Genomic DNA, 21,029 nt, shown 5'->3' with positions numbered 1-21,029 from the left:
GCCGCCGTCCCCCCCGCAGTCCCGCCCCTTGTGGTCGGCGCTTCTGGGCCCTGCCCTTCTCAAACCCGTCAGGTGTGTACGAGATTTATATAGTAACTTTTTGTGCCTGTGTTACTGGGGGATTCAACACAGGGGCGCTTTATCCCTAGTTCGTTCATTCATATATATATAATATAATGAACTGTATATATATAAATAATATAATGAACTATATATATATATATATATATATATATTAGTTCATAATATATATGTATTTTTGAGGCAGGATCTTGCTAAGCTGCTAAGGCTGGCCTTGAACTTGAAATCCTCCTGTCTCAGCCTCCTAAATAGCTGGAATTACAGGCGTGTACCACCACACCCAGCATATATGTGTTTAATGGAAAATTTTAAGATATAATTGATGTCCTTGATTTTAAAAAAAATCTGAGCTAGGCACTGTGATGCACACTTGTAATTCCAGCAACTGGGTCGGTTGAGGCAGGAGGATGACAAGTTCAAGGCCAGCCTCAGCACTTAACAAGATACTGTCTCAAAACAACAGTTGATGGGGGGTGCCCTGGGGATGAAGCTTAGAATGAACCCCTGGGTGCATGCACACACACAGATTAAAGAAAAAAAATGACTGGATGGTATTAACAGTTGATCGAACAACAAAGAAGAAAGGGTTAGTAAATTTGAAAAGAATGAAATGTGATTTAAAATCACAATGAAATCAAGTGTCTGTCACATATCTGTAATTCCAGCCACTCAGGCTCAGGCAGATGGATCCAAACTTTGAGGCTAGCCTGGGCAATTCAGTAAGAGTCTCAAAATGAAAAAGTAAAAAGTCTTAAAGCTGTAGATGTAGCACAGTGGTAAAGTATCTCTGGATTTAATTCCCAGTATTGCCAAACACACACACACACAATGGATACTGCTTTATACCTTCAAGAATAGCTAAAATTAAGAGAATGACAATATCAAATTTTACGAGGAATGTAGAAGGTTTGCAACTCTCAGACACTGCTAGTGGGAGTGTAAAGTGAGATAACCACTTTGCAGATGTCACTCTGCCCTTGTCTGAATGTTCATGTCCTCCAAACTTAATGTGTTGAAACCCTAACTCCCAAGGTAATAGTATCAGGATGTGAGGCCAGTGGAGGTGATCCCATCCTAGGGCAGAGCCCCCCATAAATAGGATTACAGCCCTTAGAAGAGGAGCCTAAGACCCCTAGCCTTTCCCAGCCCTTACGCATCCTGCGTCTACAGGTGTCTTGATATTGGACTTCGAGCCAAAGGAACTGAGAAGTTTCCCATTGTCTATAAGCCACACACCTTAGAGCACTTTGTTACAGTCCCTAGCCCCCCACCCAAGGAACCAAGACCACCTCCCTGTGGCTCAACAGTGCAGCCCTAGGAACTTACTCAGGAGTGAAAATGGAAATTAACAGAGGGTCATTTGAAAATGTCCATAGTGAAGTTATTCTAATAGCCTCAAAACTGGGAACACCCCAAATGTCATCCATGGGTAGACAGATTCGAAGTTGTCTTGTTAGTGTAGGACCACAAGGTAGTGCAGGCATAGGCAGAGCTTATGGTGGTGAGCCTCAGGACAGCAGTTGGCCCCAGTGGGGTGCTGACTGGAGCCTTGGGCCACTTGTTAGGGTTTATGGCACCATGGCACACATTTGTCAGACTCATAAAACCACATACTGAAAGGTGGTTTTTGGTTTATGCCAACATTTTTTACAGAATGACGTTAGATGAAGCCTTACCATTTGGTACTATGCCCTTTTGTGTTCTGTTGTGGTACTAGGGATCCATCCCAGGGGTGCTCCACCACTGAGCTACACCCCCAGCCTTACTCTTTGGACACAACCTTGCTGAGCTGCTGAAGGGGCTGTAGCTGGAGATCTCCCAGTTTCAGCCTGGGCGTGGCTAGAACCACATGTGTGCATCGACATGCCCACTCTAACACCCTCTTAGCTTTCCCGTGGTATGAAGTGGCCAGCTTTCCAAGAAAACCTCCTAGTGCCAGCAGCGGCAGGACAGCTCTCAGCCAGCACTGGCTTAGGGCGTGTGCTGCATGGCTGGGCAGTGGTGCTGGGGGTAGGTGTGTTGAGTGCATTTCCAACTTACCTTCAACTTACAGTAGTTCATCAGGCAGCAGGTAACCCCACCCTAAGTTGGGGAGCATCGTACCGTGAGCGTGGCTGTCCCCAACATTTACCATTCAGCCTTTGTGACAGCACCAGGCCTGGCCAACCAGGCCTAGCCAGATCACCTGCCTTCTGGGTGACTTTAGGTGACAAACTCGATTCCTGTGAAGCAGGAATGAGTACCTGTCTTGAAGGTGAGGCAGCATGTGCCATGCCCTGGCCACAGAGCCTCTGTCCTGTGAAGCTGTCATTGCTGGAGCCCGGCTGCCAGCTTGTATCTACACACAGGCCTCTCAGTGGGGCAGAGGTCTCCCAGTCACCCAGGGTTCCTGGAGTGCCGAGAGAACCGTCGTGAGAATAAGCCACGGTGAAGAGATGTCCTCTACAAGAAGTGCTGCCACAGGAAGGAGCAGATGCAAGCGGTGCCCAGCTCCTAGGCTGCTCCATGCAACAGGAGAGCCAGGGTCTCGTGCCCACGCTTCACAACAGCCGTGCCTGAGAGCCGACAGTGGTCCTCCTCCCCAGAGCTGTGAAGCCTCCCTCATCAGTTTTCTTATGCTTGACCTGCCACCGGCAAGACCAGTGTCTCATTTCAGTCACTTGAGTTTGGGGTTTCTGACTGTACTGTCATGATGGGGTCCTGATGGCACCGTCTCCTCAACTCCCACCCAGTGCCACCTACGTGCAGTTAACAGAAGGAGTCAGACCCCCAGGTAAGCAGCTCTGCTGCTGGCCTCCATCTACCATGAGGCAGGAGGGAGAGGATTTGCCCACCAGGTGGCGCTGGATTCCTACGGCTGAGCAGATGAAGCCTGGAAGAATGGCAGCCTTGGAGGAGCGGTTTGAGGTACTTCTCTCTTTCTTGGTGATAGTTTTCTGAACTCCTGCTTCACTTTGTCCCTGATGGGACGGGGCAGAGGTCCTGTGTGTCCTAGTGGCGCGTGAAGACCTTGGTGAGGGGCTGTGCTGGGAGGCAGGAGCTGCCTCCTTGGCCCAGACATGGCTGAGGACTTGGGGAGGCCCCGAGAAGTGCCCTGGAAAGGCCCATGGGGGCTGTGCATGCCACACAGATGGACCTGAAGGCTGGCCCAGAGCCAGCTGTGGAGACATCATGGGGAAGAATGCTCCTGAGGCAACTTCCCTTCATGATGTGACCTCAGAGCAGACTCAGGGAGGCTGGCACCATCAGAGGAAATGGCCCAGGTAGGCATAGTGCAGCAGTGGACTGAGCCTCACCAAGAACTTCCAGTGACCCTTCACAGCCCCAGGGTTTATGCTTTATAAGCCAAAGATATATATTCCAATTTAACCCTCATGATAAACTGAGGCAGGTGAGGCAAAGCAGTATTAATCCACGGGAGGTAGGGGGCTGCTTTGGAATAAGCCCTGGATCCGGGAACATCCAGTGACACCTTCCTCTCTCACTTTCAGCATTCTTTACCTTAGCTGGATTTCTCACATCTTGTGGTAAGACTGGCAGGCACACAGAGCCAAGGAAATGACGCACTGAAGCAGGGCCCAAAATGCTAAGGTGGGTCCTGCAGGTGCTAGAGCACCTGTCCCACACATGGAGGCCAAAGGAAGCGCTCTGCGGGTTGGATGAAGGTGAGGCATCCAAGTACTAGGGAAAAGCACCTTGGTCTGTCCAGTCTGCATGCTGGGTGGTGCACACCTGTCATCTCTGTTGCTTGGGAGGCTGCAGCAGGAGGCCAGCAGGGCAACTGAACAAGACCCTCTCTCAAAGAAAGAAGGACTGGGTAAGTAGCCCAGTGGTAGAGCTCCATCCCAGGACCCCCTGCAAGTCTCTGGAAACCTCTGTGTTTGTGTGTTCAAAGGTCTCAGAAGAGACCTTTGAACACACAAACACACCTCCCTATGGACTGTCTGTCCCTTGACAGAACTCTGCCACACTTGAGGGTATTCAGATGTGACACTCAAAACTATTCTGCTGTGAAGGTGACATTGCAGAGATTATGTGTGAGAAAGCCACAAGCCACTTGCTGCAATCCCAGGTGGAGGAGGACTAAATGGGAGGGTCTTTGGCTCAGCCTGCTAAGCTGCCCCGCCACCACACACAGCTCTGTCTTCAGAGAGGGGCCAATGCTCCAGATCCCCCCACTCTCAGGCTCCTGGAGGCACCATCTTCAGGCCTAACTTTAGCTGCAGATGGAGCATGGAAATGCAGATGGCCTGCAGTCACTGGCCAGAGTGTGGTGGGCCAGGCTTGAGTCTGCTCCATCCTAAGGGTTGTGGGGATGGAGACAGTGTGCATTTGGGCCCCCTGGACAGCGAGACAAAGAATAGCACAGATGGCTTGTCAACAGTTTAAAGGAAAAATGCCTGGTATTAGAGACTGAATCCAGGCCAAGAGAGTGCTCTTACTGAGCTGCACCCCAGCTCTTGACAACACAGTTAACACCACCCCACTGTTTCCAGGAGGAATGACTTTGTCATAGCACACTTACTCAGAGTCTGCGTCATTTGTCATTACAGGTTAGATGTGAAGAATCCCCCAAAAGCTCTTAAGTGAGGCAAGCAAGAATTTCCAGAGGTGAAATGATTAGATTTTAGGGTGAACCAATCGGCAGATTAATCCACTGATAAGGATTAACTGGGTGGCAGCTGTACGCAGGTAGGGTGTGGTCATCCCTGACAGTCCCCCGCAAAGCCCACCAAAGTAAGTCCCACCAAAGTCCACTCCCACATCCTGACTGTAAGAGACTGGAGCACAGAGCAGCTATTTAACAAAGATTAATATGCCAACTAGTTCTGTGCCTGCAAACACTTACCAACTTTTTATACAGCTGGAAATAGTTCTGAAAACATAAAACCCCTCATGGTCACTGCATACAGAAACAGTGCAACCTCAATGCCTAAAGAAGTTAAGGCAGAAAAGGTGGCCAGGGCATTGTTAGACTGCAGCACTGCAGTCAGCAGACCTCAAATAAAGGGTGGGACAATCATGGTGGCATAGTCCTAGCTACTTGGGAGGCAGAGGTAGGATGGAGAGTTCCAGGCCAGCCTGGCCAATTTAGTGGGAACCTATCTTAAAAAAAAAAAAAAAAAAGCCTGGGGATGTGTCCCAGTGGTAGAGCACCCCTGGGTTCAATCCTAGTACAGAAAGGAAAGGAACGAAAAAGACGAGAGAGACTGGGGAACAAGGTATGTCACGCATGAGGCTGGGAAGGCTGAGGCAGGAGGATGGAAAGTTCAAAGCCAGCCTTAGCAATGGGAGGCACTTAGCAACTCAGTGAGACCTTGTCTCTACATAAAATACAAAATAGGGCTGCGGGTGTGCTCAGTGGTCGAGTGCCCCTGGGTTCAATTCCCAGTACAAAAAAAAAAAAAGACACTGGAGAGCCACAGTGCTGAGATGGGAGTGTCATGACCCGTGTTCTCGGGGACCACCTGGTAGAGCTGCAGCTGGCGTGCAGGACTCTGGCCAGCAAATTGTCATGCTCAAGGTGGACAGAGACCAGCTGTAGTCTGCCGGGAGCGGTGAGCCTCAAGGCGTCTTGCACCTCAGCCAGGAGTGTGCCGAGAAGTGCCCAGGGCCCTGGCGCCCCAGAGACTGGCCCAGGTATAGGCAGGGCGAAAGGCAGTGCAGCCTCCCGTGTTGACTGTAGTTGTCCTGTCCCATGGGCTGGCTCACTGTCCTGTGTCCTTTGCGGTCCTTTTGAGCAAAAGTTAAGTAGTTAATTCTATCATGGACGTCTTGTCTGTGTACAGTCTTCAGCTCCCTCTGCTGGACGCTGGAGCCCCTTCTCAGGACTTGGGTCCTTCCTGTTTCCTTCATGTGGCACAGTGCACTGTCTTTTCTCCCTGCTTGTCTTATTTTTAGAATGATTCAGAAAAACAACAGCTCTTTTCCTGATTTTGGCATAAACCCCCTTATTCGAAATGGAGACGGCATCTCAAGCAGCTCAGAGGAAGGGGCGCCAGGAGCTCCCTGCACTGACTGGGGAAGGCGGCGTTGAAGTCCTGCCCGTGTTGCGCTGTCCTGCTGATGTGGTAGGCTAGCAATACTTTGGTTAAAATCATGTTTGTGACTGTAACCATTTGTATGACTTATTTTAAAGAAATACATCTCAGAAAGGAAAAAAAAAAAAAAAAACCTGGCCAGGAAGCCTCAGGCAGATGCTCCAGCTGTGGCCTCACGTGCCCCTTTCTCTCCCGGCCCATGTGATGGCCGGTCAAGTGCAGATCCACAGCAACAACAGGGAGCCAGACTCCACGTCCTGCCATAAACTCGGCAGAACAGCATTTCCTTAACACACAACAGGGTGTGACAACAGAGATGACAAAGTCACTCCCAAATGACAAAATGTAAATATCACAATGATGCCCTCGATAAAATATGAAAACCTTTACCAAAAATAGTTTATTGCACAAAATTTAAGGAATTCCCAAGCACGCTTATATTATAAAAAAAAAAAAATCAACATGCTTTTTAAAGTTACAATCTGTTGCACACAGTGACACCTTTCACACAAACAGCCCCCAGCTAGTGACTCCTTTTGTGAGAAGATTTTTTTATAGAAATGACTAACTCTGAATGAGAAATGAGGGAACAGCAGAAGGCAGTGAACAACGAACTTCCTAGATCCTCTAAAACACGGACCCTCAAGAATCTGATCAGAACCTGAGACCACCACAGAATGAGATCTTGTTAGCATGAGGCCCAAGATCCCACACCACAGGCATCGATGTTGCTGGGTCCTTGGTAGGAAGGCTCCAGTACTCTTCCCTTTCAGATACGCTGGTCCCTTTCATTCCCAGAACCTTGACACTTGATAGTTTTTGTTTAAAAAAAAAAATGTAAATAGGAATCTGTGCCATGGTAATGTTGTAGGCTGTGGCTTTTGCAGAGAATAAGCCTTCCACCGAGGGCAAGCCACAAGCTTCCCGATCCCAGCACAGAGGCTGCCCATAGGCTGCCCCTCTCCCTGACACAGGCCTGGGTAGTCAGCTGCCATCTATCAAAACATCTTCTAAAGAGGAACGAAGCCATATAAATCTGCAAGATGTGTGGGGCATCAATCTGATGGGTACCATAGAAAAAGATCAACAGAGACCCACTGCAATCCAGGCAATGGCATCCTGAACTATGTACCATGGCTCCGTGCAACAGGACAGGGCGAACACCATGCAGACAACAGCCACCCTGGCAGAACCACACTCCAGACCCAGACCCATCACTTGCACTTCACCCAGAGGAACATTCGTTCCAACTGGGATCCCCTGGAGACAGAAAAGTGCCTTCAACCTTCCAAAACAGCAGCGAGAAAACCTCAAAGAACGTAAGGGCAGTGGCAGCTCCAGCATGAGCTTCAAGCCACAGCTGCACTGGCCACTGAGGACACAGGCTGAGCCAAGACAGGCCAGGTCCTTGGTGGAACCCAGAAGTGCTGGCCAGGGCCCCACACGGGGCAGTGATAGCTAGGGTAGGTGAGGCCCAGGAATGCCAAGCAAGGGAGGGGGACAGACATGGGGCCCAGTGGTGGCCACGAGCACATCCTCTCTTAGGAGGAAAAAATGGGAGCTTGTGCAGAGACTGCTGAGACAGAGGGAGAAGGCAGCCATGCCACCCAGTGAGTCCAGGGACGTGTCCTGCCTCAGATTAGACAAAAGGTAACAGCCAAAATAAATAAGAACATAAACTTCCATTTTTCTTTTCTAATGATGCAAGAACAATTTAGTCAGAAACAATTTCTAACTTAAGAAATAAAATATACTTAAAATGAAATTTTCAAGTATCATTTCAAGATTAACCCTGTACAGATGATATATACATTTTACAAGTTCTAATATTTGCTAGGGAATACTTTTTTAAAAGCCACACATCTTTATGGTGATGCCACTTTAACCGTATCAATCAACCTTCTAACAACATACCACAAACTGCTTGGAAACTCCATGTTGTTCTCTCCAGGACACCAATACCCTGCTGACACAGAGAGCCTAGGTGGGTCCCTGCCACAGAACTTCACCTGCAGACTGGCAGATCTGAACGAGGGTCACCTGGACCTCCCCTCTTTTTCTCCTTCCTACCTTGAAACAATAAATACTATTTTTAGATTTTCCTAGCCACTGAGGGAGAAACAAAGACCTGGACTCTCCCAGTCAGCTGGCATATACAGCACTGCCTCTAGGTGGAAAACGTGCCACAGGGAAGAGGCACTTGTCTCTGAACCTCCTATTCCTCAAGAGACCACAGCTGCCTTCCCCTGGCACCATGTCTCTTCCAGACATGGCCTCTGACCAGGTGACACTGGCAACACCAGCGCCTCCTGATGACCATGGTGTGGGGGGCACAGCAAGAAGCCTGTGACCCACACATGTTAGGACCTCTTCCCCTGGGGATTGTTAGGACCACTGGGCTTGACTGAAGGTCCCACCTGCTCCAGCACAGTGGTCAGCCAAAGTGGGTGGGCCCACACAGGGCCAGCACCTGACAGGCCTATGTCACAAACTTAGGAAGACCACTGGGCAGGAAGCAAAAACCCTCAGGAAAAAGTAAAATTAGAACAAGGAGCCTCCTCTGGGCAAGAATGTTTGGTTTTAGAAGGTAGAGTAAATAAAATAACTATGCTTCTTAAAATATAATTTTCTGATATCCCTACATCCTACGTGTACATTATTTTCCAACAGTAATTTTTCAAAAGGCAATCAAAAAAAGACAATTAGATTCTTCTTAAATAATATAGGCATATGCTTTTAAAAGGTTATGATTTTCAGTATTTCTATGTACATCCTATTGTGGGATGGCTATTGAAAAAAATGAAATAAAAATCCAAAGGTGCAAATAAAAATTCATTCTGCAGAAAAGGAGAGCTCTTATTAAGTGGACAGGACAGTGAGAATCGCACCCAGCCTGCCCGGATGTGCTGCCCGAGGATCCTACTGAACAGTCTCTGCAGGGGCTGGCTGCTGGCATGGCCCTCCACGAGCAGCATCCCTGTCAATCAAAGATGCCCCCTTCTGCAAATAACCTGTCAGACAGATACAAGTCCTCACTGAGCCCGAAGCCAGGCCTGAGGTCTGGCTACTTCGTGGGAAGCCATTTGTGATTTCAAACGACTACTCCTCTAATCCTCAACTCTCCTTCTGTTGTTTCACTCTTCATCAAAGGCAAAAGCAAAACTCAAATTTCACTCTCAGAAAATGCAGAGCACACCATCAAAGGAGTAGCACTAATGCAAGAGCGTTCCTTGGAGCAGCTATGTACACATGGTGTGAGCACTGTGCAGTCACTGGTCCAGTCCTCCTTGGGGAGCCCGGCTTCCACCTTGTTGCCTTGGGTTTGCCCTGGGGTTCACCTGCTCTCCTGCGGGGCCTTCCACCTGCGTCCAAGAGGACAGGGACTCGTGCACAGTGAAGGTGTGCTCCTCCATCTGGCGCTGCAGACTGTCCATCTCCTGCCTGGGGAGATGGGAGGAAGCATGAGAAACCCAGGTCACATGAGGGCCAAGCAGGAGCCAACACTCACAGCCCCTACCAAGCTCAGGTGTGGTAGCAGGATCCCCCGTGTCTGCATGACAGTGGATCTCTATCACAGTCCCACAAAATCAGCTGCAGTCATAGGTCGGGGCTCTCAGCATTGTTCTCTGTTCTGTGTGGAGACCAGCATACTGTCTAGCTTAGGTGTCTGCTTCAGGGAGAGCCCTACCTCCACTGGGACCGTGTGAAACAGAGACCTAAGTGCCCGAGGCCAGCCAAGTTGCTGTGTGGAAGCTGTCCCCCAAGGCCAGTGCAGTGTGACTTGCACCCCCAGTATCACCTATGAGGTCTCCCAGGTGGCTGTGCTCTGCGACGCTGGCCTCTGCTGTCCTGAGTCAGGAGGCTCAACCCACAGTGCACAGGCACAATATGTGTGGTCTCACACTCCAAAGGCTGGTCAGAGCAGTCTGCTCTGAGCAGCGTTGGCCTGGTGTGGCGTGAGGGCCTGCCTGTGAGCAAGCTTGCCCCCCACTGTGGGCACGCCCTGTGGCACGAAGAGCTCCTCCAGCCAGACAAGCCATTTGTTTTAAAAGCACAGAATGTGGACCGTACTTGAGCTGCTGCAGACAGCTGTTGAGGTTCTTGAGGGGCTCCTTGCTCACGGCGGGTGGAGGCCGCAGCAGCTCCTCCAGCAGCGAGGCTGGGACGGGGCAGTCTGGGATCCTGATGGGTGTTGCAGGGCCTGGGGAGTTGGCCTCACCTTTTGGCTCCTTCCTCTGTTCATGAAAAACATGTCATTAGTTTCCCCGTGTCCACCCCCCACCAGTTACTGCTGTCACAACAGGAGCCAGAAGACCCCCACATGACAGAAGACCCCAGAAAGAAGACTGTCCTAGCCTTCGCATCAGCACAGCACGACTATCACAGGAGTTGAAGAAGTTGGCTGGTAAACAGCTCAATTCCGAATGCACACACTAAACGCAAACAACCTGAGCCCAGACCCTTGGGAGGACCCACCGGACCCTAGAGCCTCATTCAAGAGCATCCCCTAAACCCACAGCCTCGACACTGGGCTTCCCTAGGAAATCAGGTACATTTCCCAGCTGCTCAGACTCTCTAAACCCAAAACTCTTCCACAGATAGCAAATGATGCCTGAGAGAATTCTCTGCCCCTGCCCCTGTGACAACTCCCGAAGATGGAGTGCAGAAGGAATTTGAATTTTGGAAAAGCCAACATTCTACTGTAAAAGGCACCAAACTAGGACTCTGCCCTAGCAGCTGCCCCATATCATCTCATGTAGTGGCCATGTGTGCGTGCCTAGAAAGTCTGCCAGCCTCTCGCTCAGGAAAACCTCGGGCATAGTCAGTCAGCCTGAAAGGTGGTGGGCCTGGATACCACCTTGGCCACACGGTGCCGGAGGTCCAGCTGCAGCTGCTGGTTCTGCTGAAGCAGAGTCTTCATGTTGCTCTTCAGTTCCGACACTTTGGCTTGAAGCATAAATTTATCCTTCTGGGTCATGGACAGGTCTTCCTGCACCGTCTCCAACTCAGACTTGATATTCTAGAAAAGTAGATTTGGATTCAGAAAAGGGAATGATTAAACATTGCTAAGATCTGTTTCTATGTCAGTTCCGAAGGACTCTTCTTTTTTCTTTTTTGGTACTAGTGATTGAACCCGGAGGTACACTTCCTCTGAGTCAGGAAGTGTACCTCCGGGTTCAAGTCAGGACTTGTTCTGAGACAGGGCCTTGCTAAACTTGAAATCCTCCTGCCTCAGCCTCCCAGGTTGCTGGGATTGTAAGCATGCACCAATGGGCAGGTGAGGGCCTGACTTTTACACAGTGAATCACAGGATGTTTCCAGCCCAGCAGTTCCCTCTCCAGTTCTCCAGGCTGTGAAGGATCTAGTGATGATCACACCCTGCATACTCTCAAACTCCAGAGCCCGCAGTCCACCTGCATGATAGCCACCTGCAGCAACTGCCCCCTAGAGTCTGGGGATGGTCACCTGCAATGACTGCTGTGTTCCTTCCAGCTCCTTCCTGCCCTGTTGCTCTGTCAAGTCCAGCTGCTGCTTCAAGGACTGGATTTCTCGCTCTTTCTGATCCAACTCCCATTTGAGATTTTCCATCTAAAGTGGAAAAAAGTCACATGATCAAGAAAACGTTAAAGAGGCATTCTTCTGTTTTTGGTGGTGCTGGGGATTGAACCCAGGGACATTCTACCACTGAGTTACATTCCCACCCTTTATTTTATTTTTAAACAGGGTCTCACTTAGTTGCCTAGGCTGGCTTTAAACTCGCAATCCTCTTGCCTTGGCCTCCCAAATCGCAGGGATTACAGGTGTGCACCCCTGCACCTGGTTTCTGCACATCTTTTAATATCATATTTAGGGAAAAAAAATTATTCTCCAAGCAGATAGGGCCCAGCTCTCACCTCTTGGCTCCCTGTGGGCTCCTGGCTGAGCTGCATGTCCAGCTGCTTCTGCAGGAGCTGAAGCTGAGTCCGGGCCTCTGCCAGCTCTGCCTGGAACTGTGCTATTTCCTGGGAATGTTTCCCCTCCCGAATCCTGGCATTAAAAAAAGGTAAGAATGAAATGTCAGCATCCTCCCAACTTGCCACCCCATTCTAAAATGAAGCCTGTGGATTATGGCCATCCTGGTGAGACCCAGACTGCTCCCCAGAGACAATGGATGACTGGGTGCCTTGGCCAACCCTGCAAAGTCCTCCAAGAGACATGCATTGTTCATACAATTCATATTATGGTGCTGAGTGACCATTCCAAGATCCAGTGAGAGGGACCTCTAGAGCTGCTCGTGTGTGTGTGCGTGCGCAGCTCTGGGCATGGCACAGCCAGACCCTCTACGTGTCTGACTGTGCTGCACTAGTGAGATCAGTGATCCTCTCAGTGTCCAGGGCACAGTCCCAGGGGTGAGTCTTTGCCCTGGGCAGCTTCTGTCTTGGGAAGGTCAAGCAAGGCAGGAAGGAGTGAGGCAACCACAGTGAAGCCTGGGCTTTCTCAGAGGGGGTCAGGCCACTGGGACTGGCCCCTCAGTACTCAGCAATTTGGTAGCAGGCAGGAGTCTCCCCATGTGGGTGTGAACTAGAGACCTGGAAGGGGTTCACACAGCTCTGCCTGCTCAGGATGCACTGCACGCGCATGGTCCCCAACTGGCAGTGCTGGCCCTCCCCAGGCCCTGGCACTCACTGGAGCTCGTCGGCCTCAGCCTGCAGCGTCCGCACAAGGTGCTCCTTGGCTTGCAGCTCCTTCTTCACTTCGCTCAGCTCCAAAGCGGCTGCCTTGAAGTGGCGGCGGTTGTGTCCAGCTTCTGCCCTGGCAGCAGCCACCTGGAAGGAGGCAGGAAGCTGATGTTATAATGATGAAATAAACACACAGAGACAGAGAAATACCTTTTTCTGGATAGGACACCCAAGGCTCAATGGTGCCCAAGCACCAGCACTGAAGCCCCACCAATCCCCTGTCCCAATGCTCAGCACGGGGGAGTGCATCAGAAGTGGTTGCTAGTGCCTATCAAATTTACAGGTCTATTCATGGTTCCCATAGTCTAAACAGTTTCCAAATTCTTCCAGCATATCTGCATGTTTCTAGTTGAGTTTATCCACAGCTTGTGCATTCTGAGAGCAATCTACTTTTGCATTATACCCTCTAACAGGCTGTTAATTCTATTTATGATGTAACTAGTCTCCTTTCTGAAATCTCACTGCTGTTAAAATAAATTCTCTCAATATTTCCAAAAAGATAAGTATAAGTATCACAAACATTTATATTTTTTCCTAATACTTTAATTTTCTTGTCTAATTGTCCTACCAAGTACTTTATTTTAAAATAAAATTTAACAAAAGCATTTGTAATAGCTGGGCATAGTGGCACATGCCTGTAATCCCAGTGACTTGGGAAGCTGAGGCAGAAGGATCCCAAGTTCAAGGTCAGATCAGCAACTTAGCAAGATCGTGTCTCAAAATAAAAAATAAAAGGGCTAGGGATGTGGCATGTGGCTCAGTGGTAAAGTACCCCTGGGTTCAATCCCTGGTACCAAAGAAAAAGAAATTGAAGCCTGCATATATCATTTCCCCCAGTATTTTTATTATGAATTTCTTTCTATTTATTGACCGATTGATTGATTGATCGATTGTGGCACTGGGGATTGAACCCAGGGGGCTATATTTGGGGAGCCACTCCAAATGCACTCATCTTTAAGTCCTGATGCACCACAGGGATCTGAAAGATCACTGTAGTCTGGTGCAGTAGTGCCATGGCTCCTGATTCAGTCTTTTCCCTCACTGGGATAATGAGGTGTGGCCCTGGGAGTGGCCCTAGGTGTAGGCGGCACCCAGAAGGGTTGAGCTACACTCACGGGTTCCCTTGTAATCCTACCTCATTTGAATGGCTTCTTCCCAATAAAAGGGTTCGGCAAATGCTCCTCTCTCTCTTTGCATGGACCCCTAAGGTCAGAGGAGCCATCACAGGACCCAAAGAAAAAGGTATTTCTCTGTCTCTGTGTGGTTATTTCATGCAGCTTTGTTTACCTGGAATGACCCCGAGTGTTTAGTCGTGGAACACGACAGCTCTACCAATGAGCTAAGTTCCATCCCTTTTCACTTTTTATTTTGAGACAGGGTCTCACTAAGTTACCCAGGCTGGCCTGGAACTTGAGATCTTCCTGCCTCAGTCTCCTGAATAGATGGGATAACAGACACATACTACCAAACATGGCTGCAATTCAAAGTTCAAAGGAAAAGTAATGTGTCCCTTCCCACATTTTTCCAGAGATAAAGACAGTTCTTCCCAAGTACTCCCTCTGGTATGTAAGCATTGAGATGCACTTGTGTTAGGTTGGGGGTGTAGCTCAGAAACACAGTGCTTGCCTAGCATGTGCTAGACCTGGGGTTCCATCCTCAGCACCGCAAAAAAAAAAAAAGAGAGAGAGTGGTGGGGGAGAAGATGTGCACTGGGGCACTGCCAGGAAGTGCACATTCTAACAGCAGAGAAAGGTGAGCACCAATAGGCCTATGGTGGAGCAAATAGTGGTCAGGACATGCCACTGCTGAGACGGAATTCACCTGACACATCAGCAAACACACAGAGCAGGAGAAGGAGCCAGCCACAAGAAGCTGTCTCTCTGCATAAAAAGGTCAGATGCAAACATGTTTCCGTCTGCTCCTTAACACCAACAGGAAGTATGCTTTTGAAACTCGTCTACAAAAGAACAACTTTTTCTAGTAAAGATGAACATGCATATGTACATATGGCCCAGGCTACACCATATGGTCACTTAATCTGACACCCTCTTCTGCTGACAATGCCAGGTCCTCTGTAGCCTATTACAACACTGTGATGACAACTCTTCTCCCTACAGCAAAGTTCTGGAAGAGAAGCTTAGATATAAAGGGCACCCAGGTGACTATCTGGCACTGAAAGAGCTGAAGGTTCTACAAATTTGAAAGCAGTTGGACATGGCCACATACCTGCTGCTTGAGGCTGTTCACCTCCACCTTCTCCTTCTCTAAGGAGATTTGTAAAGCCTGGACGAGCTGCTTCATCTGGCGATCCTCCTCTTCTTTCCGCTGCAGAACTGCCTGTACCTAGGTTGAAGTGCATAGGGATAGACAGATGTCTCAGGAATCCCAACACCTACATAACCTGTGATGAAGCATGGGGCCCCTTATAGCGAGCACACACACCACAGCCACAGTGCCTCACCAGAGAGGGCACTAGTCAGAAGAGGAGAGAGAAGCCCACCTCTGGAGAACACTGCTACAAAGGCAGAAATCTGAAATCACAGGAGTATGGTTACTTGGTCACATTCAAGATTGGTGGGTACCACAAAGGCCACAGAAATCAGGCTACAAACACAAATGTAAGAAAGCAAAGTAAGAATGGAGGGATGAGGCCAGGGCAGAATGCATGTCACCAAACTCCCCAAACACTATATGCTCAAAGGCTGGGGCACTGTGGCCCTGAGCAGCCATTGTGAAGACTTCCCTGAGACACCTAGACACTGCTGCAATTCCCACAGCCGCTATGTAACTGAAGCCAAGAACAAGGTCTGCAGCAAGATGCAGCCAGGGCTCCAGGTATCCTGCTCTGAATCCCACGAGGACTTCAGGTAGTGTCCACCACACACATTAGGACTTCAGGTAGTGTCCACCACACACATTACCGTTCACAGCTGAAAACCGCTTTGCCTGACCTCACAGCCCCCTCACAGAACCTGTGAAGCTGCACACTGACTAGGGACTCAAGCCATGGAATAACCAGATTCTCTAAGCCTGTTCCCTCCTCCCTGATAGATGCTGTGCCTCTCCTGGAGGAACTATAATGATCTGATACAGCAGGGCACTGAGTGTACGCAGCCCACAGCAGCCCTCATTCCGTCCTGGCAGATGAGTGTGAATACCTGGAGATTCAGCTGGACCAAGTCGGCCTCCCTCTTGGCCAGAGCTGTCTCTAAGATGCTGTTGTGTTCCCGCAAAGCAGCATTGGATTGTCCGAGGCCTGTGAGCTTCCCTCTCTCGTGCTCTAACTCAAGAGCCAGCTTCTTATTTGATTCTTCAAGGCGTTTTATCTTCCGTCTGAAACCTCTGGACTCTTGAAGCTGAAACACATCAGAGTAACTGTGCAATGACAAGCTCTGCTGGATGGAATCATGGCACACACCACAATTTCGACAGGAAGGGCCAGTATGAAAACAGGACAACCTTCCCTTGGCTCGTGACCCAAGAGGCTCAGTGGCCACTGCTCTCCTGGTACCACAGGCTTCCAGAAGTTGGTCTGGCCATTGCCTCAGCCCAGGCCAAGGCATTCGGCATGTGGCATAGAACCAAGCTAGCTGTAGCCACACTCATTTCAGGACAGGACAGGACGCTTAAACAAAGCACCCAGCCCCAGAAACTGACAACCCCTACCTGACATATGGGCCAGGTAAGCAGCTGTGACAGTGTCAACAGTACAGTACAGACAGTCAGGACATGGGAGCCTGACTGTCTCAGTTCTGAGACATCTGAGAGGTTAAGTTGGGTTTCTAATGTGCAAACCGCACTCTTCGCCAGCAGCTGTGGCACATACTTGTAATCCCAGTGACTCTCAGGAAGAGGCAGAAGAAGCTCAAGTTCAAGGCCAGCCTCAGCAACTTAGGCCCTAAGCAACTTAGACCCTTAATCAGACTCAAAATAAAAAATAAAAAAGGCCAGGGATGTGGCTCAGTGGTGGAGCACCCCTGGTACCGGCATTCTAACTGGGAGGTGGTTATCCCAATGGCTGCTCTACGGGCACATTAGTGGCTGTAACCATTGTCACTGTTGCCATAGTGCTGGTAACAGTCTACTCTGCCCATGGTTAGGAAGTGACCAAGTGCCACGTGAGGCTCGGTGTCCAGGACGCATGGCAGTTACCTCATCCTCCAGGTCCAGCACCTTCTCCCGGGACTCCTCTAGCTCCTGGCTGGTCGTCGCAATCACCTCCTGCAGCTCCTTCTCCAGCAGCATCTTGCTGTGGCCAACGCTCTGCAGCTCCACCTCCAGGGCCTGGATCCTCTCCTAACAGCCAGATGGGAAAGCATGTTGATCACTGGCCCAGGGCAGGCCCTCACCCTCTCTCTTGCTGCGGCACCTGCAGGCATGAAGCTTTGTGGCCATAGGCCTGATCCCATCCCCACAATGCTTCCCTCTCTCTCGAGAAAGGATGTGAGACCATTATCCACGGCACGTGTACTAGTGACCCCCAGGTACTACTAGGATAAATGAAGAAACCTTTTTGAGTTAAATGCTTTGAAAACACAGAAAGAACTCTGACCCACAAGAGGGGCTGTAAATTATCATCAAATAGCAAGTAAGCATCATTCAGTGCAACAGAACACTGCACATATGCTTGCTCACATGCATGCACATCTCTGCAGACACTGCTCACACACTCATGCCTGCGCTCACACATGTGCACCAGCATTACAGCCACCATAGTGACAGACTGTTTCAAGCACTTTCTAGGTGTCACTCAGTCACCTCAGGAGAAGGTTTTACTCTTTGACTCTTTTTTTTTGGCTGCTGTGCTCTACCACTGAGGTACACCCCATCCCCCTTTTATGTTTTATTTTGAGACAGGGTCTTGCTAAGTTGCCCAGGCTGGCTTGAACTTGAGATCCTCCTGTCTCAGCCTCCTGAGTGGGTGGGATTACAGGTGGGGCCACGGTGCCAGCCCTGGCTTCATCATGCTGAGCATCAGAAGACCCACAACCTGCCCAAGCAGCACCTTAATAGTGGTGGCGCTGCAGATGGAACACAGCCTGAGCTGCTAGCTGTGCCTGCCTTTAGCCAAAGCCTCCAGAGAGCCCCGAGCCTGCTGCCCTCACCAGGTGACCCAACGGGCTAAAAAGACACACATATTTTATAGCAGAAAGGAGCATGATTGAATAGACGCCCCTTGATATTTTATAGAGTACCTGGGAGGAATGTTTACTTTATTCAACTGGCCAAGAAAGCACCATGTTACGATGTAGTCACTTCCTACTCATAAACTCTTATGTGGACAGGACAATGGGAGATGGAGAAAAACTGCATGTAAGAAGAGATGTCATGATGAAGACAAGATATCAAATGTGATGCAAAGAGGAATTCAATCAGATAGAATTGAACACCTACTAGTAAAAGTGAAAGACAGTAAGAATCAAAGCTGTCCAGGAGGAAATACAGGAGCGGGTCTCCTGCTAGCGAGTGCTGGGCACTCCTGGGAGCACAAGATGCCCCTCTGGCCCTGGGCCTCCACCACCCCCAGCCACAGCCCCTGTTCATCCTACAGTAAGGCAAAGGCTCTGGCTGCACCACCCCACCTGGTCCTGCCCAGCCCTCATTTCTGAGCCTCCGCTTTCTCAACCCTGACCTCAAGCTCTGATTCTTTCCTAGCCACCCAATGCAGTTGTCCACCCCTCACCCCAGGTGGTCCCAAACCCACCCACCCCGCTGCTCCCAGCAGCCTGCTTCCCATTCTGTGCTCAGCCTACTTTCACCAGCTCTCAGCACCTGCAGCAGAGTCCCCCAGCCTTCCTGTTGCAGCCTTGCCCACCTCACTTTCCCAACTCACTGCCTGTCACTGTCCCAGGACAGGAGAGCACTGGACTCACACCCCACACAGTTGTCTTGAGTTTCACCATGGGCAAGGCCAAGCCCAAGCAGCTGTGATAGCCCCCATCGCTGCACCTGCCCACCCAAGATGCCCCCTTTGTCCCTCCAGCGCCTCCTTGTCCTCAAAAGCTTTCCTGGACCATGCTGACACTGGCCTTGGCCCCTTGTACCTCACTGCAAGCCCCAGTGAGCACCAGTCACCATGCCTCCTCTGTCAGTGCCTCTACTCCCAGGCCCTGGGCAGTGCAGAGACAATGGGAGTTCAGGGGCAGGGCCTGCCTCCGCCCCCACCCTCCCCCCCGTAGTGGCTGAATGTCTCCAAACCACTGCGGCTCCTGGATGCACAGTCCATACCGCAGACCATACACACTTCAGGAGGGCCAGGTGGGATACTACACACACGTCATTAAAGGCATGCACCAACAGCACACCTACACATTTCAGTTCTTTCCTCTTCTGCTTTAAAAGAAAATATTTATTTGCAATGAAAACAAAGTCCCATTGTTGGCTTGGGACATACATACATATGCTTGCGCGCATGTGTGTGTATATGTATGTGTAGAATTACCAATATTCTTCTCAAGCTTGTAAAGCAAAACTGGCCACCCTTTGGTATACCCTCATTTACACAAACACAACATGTTTCTGGGGTATTCTTTTTAAAAATAAGAGAGGAAGAGAACCACGTACTGCTTGGAAACTTTTTGTCAGTTTCTCGACTAGCAAGATTTGAATCCACTGCTCTAAAGAATCCCTGAAAACCACCCCTGTGAGGTGAGATCTGGTGGGCAAGGTTCCTTGGCCCAACTGCTCCCCCTCCCAAGCCTACGTGCAGTCCTGGCCCAAGTGAGAAGAAAAAATATTGGAGGAGGGTAACAGAGTCCAGGGCTTTATCCTGTGGATAGGGTACCAGAGCCTCACACCCCTTCCACTCGTTCATCTTGCCCCCGCTGGATTGAAGGGGTCGGCAGGGGTGAGCAAGGCAGGCTCACATAGAGAGAAGGGGACGAGAATGACAGCTGGACCAAGGCCACAGCCGGGATGAAGGCCAGAACGGGGGAGGCCGGCTGGGCTGCATCACCTGAGCCTGCTCTTCCCCAGCTGTAATCGGGTCTTAAAGAAGGTGGTGGTCTCTCCACCTGCCCAGCTGCTGGGCCTCCCCTGCCAGTAGGAAAGCCCTAAATGGAATCTTGGGTAAGTAAAGAAAAGGACCCACAGCTGGGGCTCTCCTGGGGCTGAGACCAAAGGGCCAATGCTCCTGCTTGGCAGGTGCCCTGCAGCCCCATTCCAGCAGGACACAGCAAGGAGGTCTATAGGACCACCCTAGGGTGGATGGAAGGCAGAGGATGCAGAGACCCAGGGCCAGCCCCACAAGCACAACTGCAGCAATGTGCAGAGGCAAACACCGAGTTGGGCTGAGGAACAGGTGGGAGACCACCACCACCTTTAAGACCCCATTACAGAGCCAGGCATGGTGGCGCCCACCTCTAATCCCAGCAACTCTGAAGGCTGAGGCAGGAAGATCACAAGAGGAAGGCTAGTCTGGGCAACTAACAAGGCCGTGTCTCAAATAGAAAGCATCAGCAGGTGTGGTGGTACATACCTGTGATCCCAAGTGACTTTAGGAGGCTGAGGTAAGAGGATCACCAACTCAACCCCAGTCTCAGTTACTTACTGAGATTCTCCACAACTTAGCCACACCTTGTTCCAAAATAGAAAATAAAAAGAACTGGAGATGCAGCTCAGTGGTAAAGCACCCCTGGGTTCAATCGCAGGTACCCAGAAAAACAAAAACAGGAAAAAGGGCTGGGAGTACAGTCCACTGGGGAAGCTCCCCTGGGTTCAAAGACCAGGACCAAGAGGGTTTAGAGAGAGAAAATGTTTATGAAACGTCCTTTCCCTACACTTGGTCTTCAGCACCCTGAGCAGGAGGGGTGTGGTGTTTACCTACATGTAGCGCAGGGTCACTGCCGCCAACAGCGCTCTGAGCTCTGAGCTGGCTCAGCTCTGTGTCTGCAGACTCCTTGGCAGCCAGGGCCTCCTGCAAGCGGCGGCTGAGGATGCTCACGGCGTTCTCGTAAGCTTTATGCTTGGTCTTCATCTCCTTCTGGGCGCTGGTCAGGTCTGAGCCCAGCCGTTTCATCTTCTGCTTCTGTTCTGTGATGGCCCTGGACACCACCAGAGAGGCAGAGGAGGAAGCTGAGCTGGCAGTGTGCCTGCCCAACTTCCTGGCACACCAAGTGTGAGCAAAGTGCATTCCAGTCCACCCTCATGTGCCAGGCAGGGAAGCAGACCCCAAGACCCAGAGAGGAGA

The 21,029-nt window shown here is 50.3% G+C and overlaps 1 protein-coding gene and 1 long non-coding RNA gene across 7 annotated transcripts in view; one reads left to right on the top strand and one right to left on the bottom strand.

The window, feature by feature from the left end:
• Positions 1–6,196, top strand: LOC107159094. Of its 2 annotated transcripts, none has more exons than XR_001505696.2 (3): positions 1–72; positions 2,814–2,988; positions 3,573–6,196. It is a non-coding gene; the product is annotated as an uncharacterized LOC107159094 (long non-coding RNA). The 2 variants fall into 2 exon arrangements; XR_007341496.1 differs by lacking the exon at positions 1–72 and having other exon boundaries at positions 425–2,988; positions 3,573–3,746; positions 5,983–6,196.
• A 296-nt stretch (positions 6,197–6,492) lies between these two features.
• Positions 6,493–21,029, bottom strand: part of Golga3 (golgin A3) — a 45,278-nt gene continuing 30,741 nt past the window's right edge. For all 5 annotated transcript variants that reach the window (XM_015505614.2, XM_015505615.2, XM_048785855.1 and 2 more), the window contains exons 15-24: positions 20,667–20,883; positions 16,994–17,137; positions 16,000–16,197; positions 15,068–15,184; positions 12,789–12,928; positions 12,017–12,149; positions 11,589–11,711; positions 10,981–11,142; positions 10,194–10,357; positions 6,493–9,563 (exon numbers count right to left, since the gene is read on the bottom strand). In XM_015505614.2, the coding sequence (XP_015361100.1) occupies positions 9,392–9,563; positions 10,194–10,357; positions 10,981–11,142; positions 11,589–11,711; positions 12,017–12,149; positions 12,789–12,928; positions 15,068–15,184; positions 16,000–16,197; positions 16,994–17,137; positions 20,667–20,883 (1,570 nt within the window). In that variant the 3' untranslated portion in view covers positions 6,493–9,391. The remainder of the gene's footprint in view (positions 9,564–10,193; positions 10,358–10,980; positions 11,143–11,588; positions 11,712–12,016; positions 12,150–12,788; positions 12,929–15,067; positions 15,185–15,999; positions 16,198–16,993; positions 17,138–20,666; positions 20,884–21,029) is intronic.

The sequence above is a fragment of the Marmota marmota genome, unplaced genomic scaffold (assembly GCF_001458135.2).
Source record: "Marmota marmota marmota unplaced genomic scaffold, marMar, whole genome shotgun sequence".
NCBI lineage: Eukaryota > Metazoa > Chordata > Mammalia > Rodentia > Sciuridae > Marmota > Marmota marmota.
Note: the sequence above shows the minus strand (reverse complement) of the source record. Positions and strands in the feature narration are given on the sequence as shown.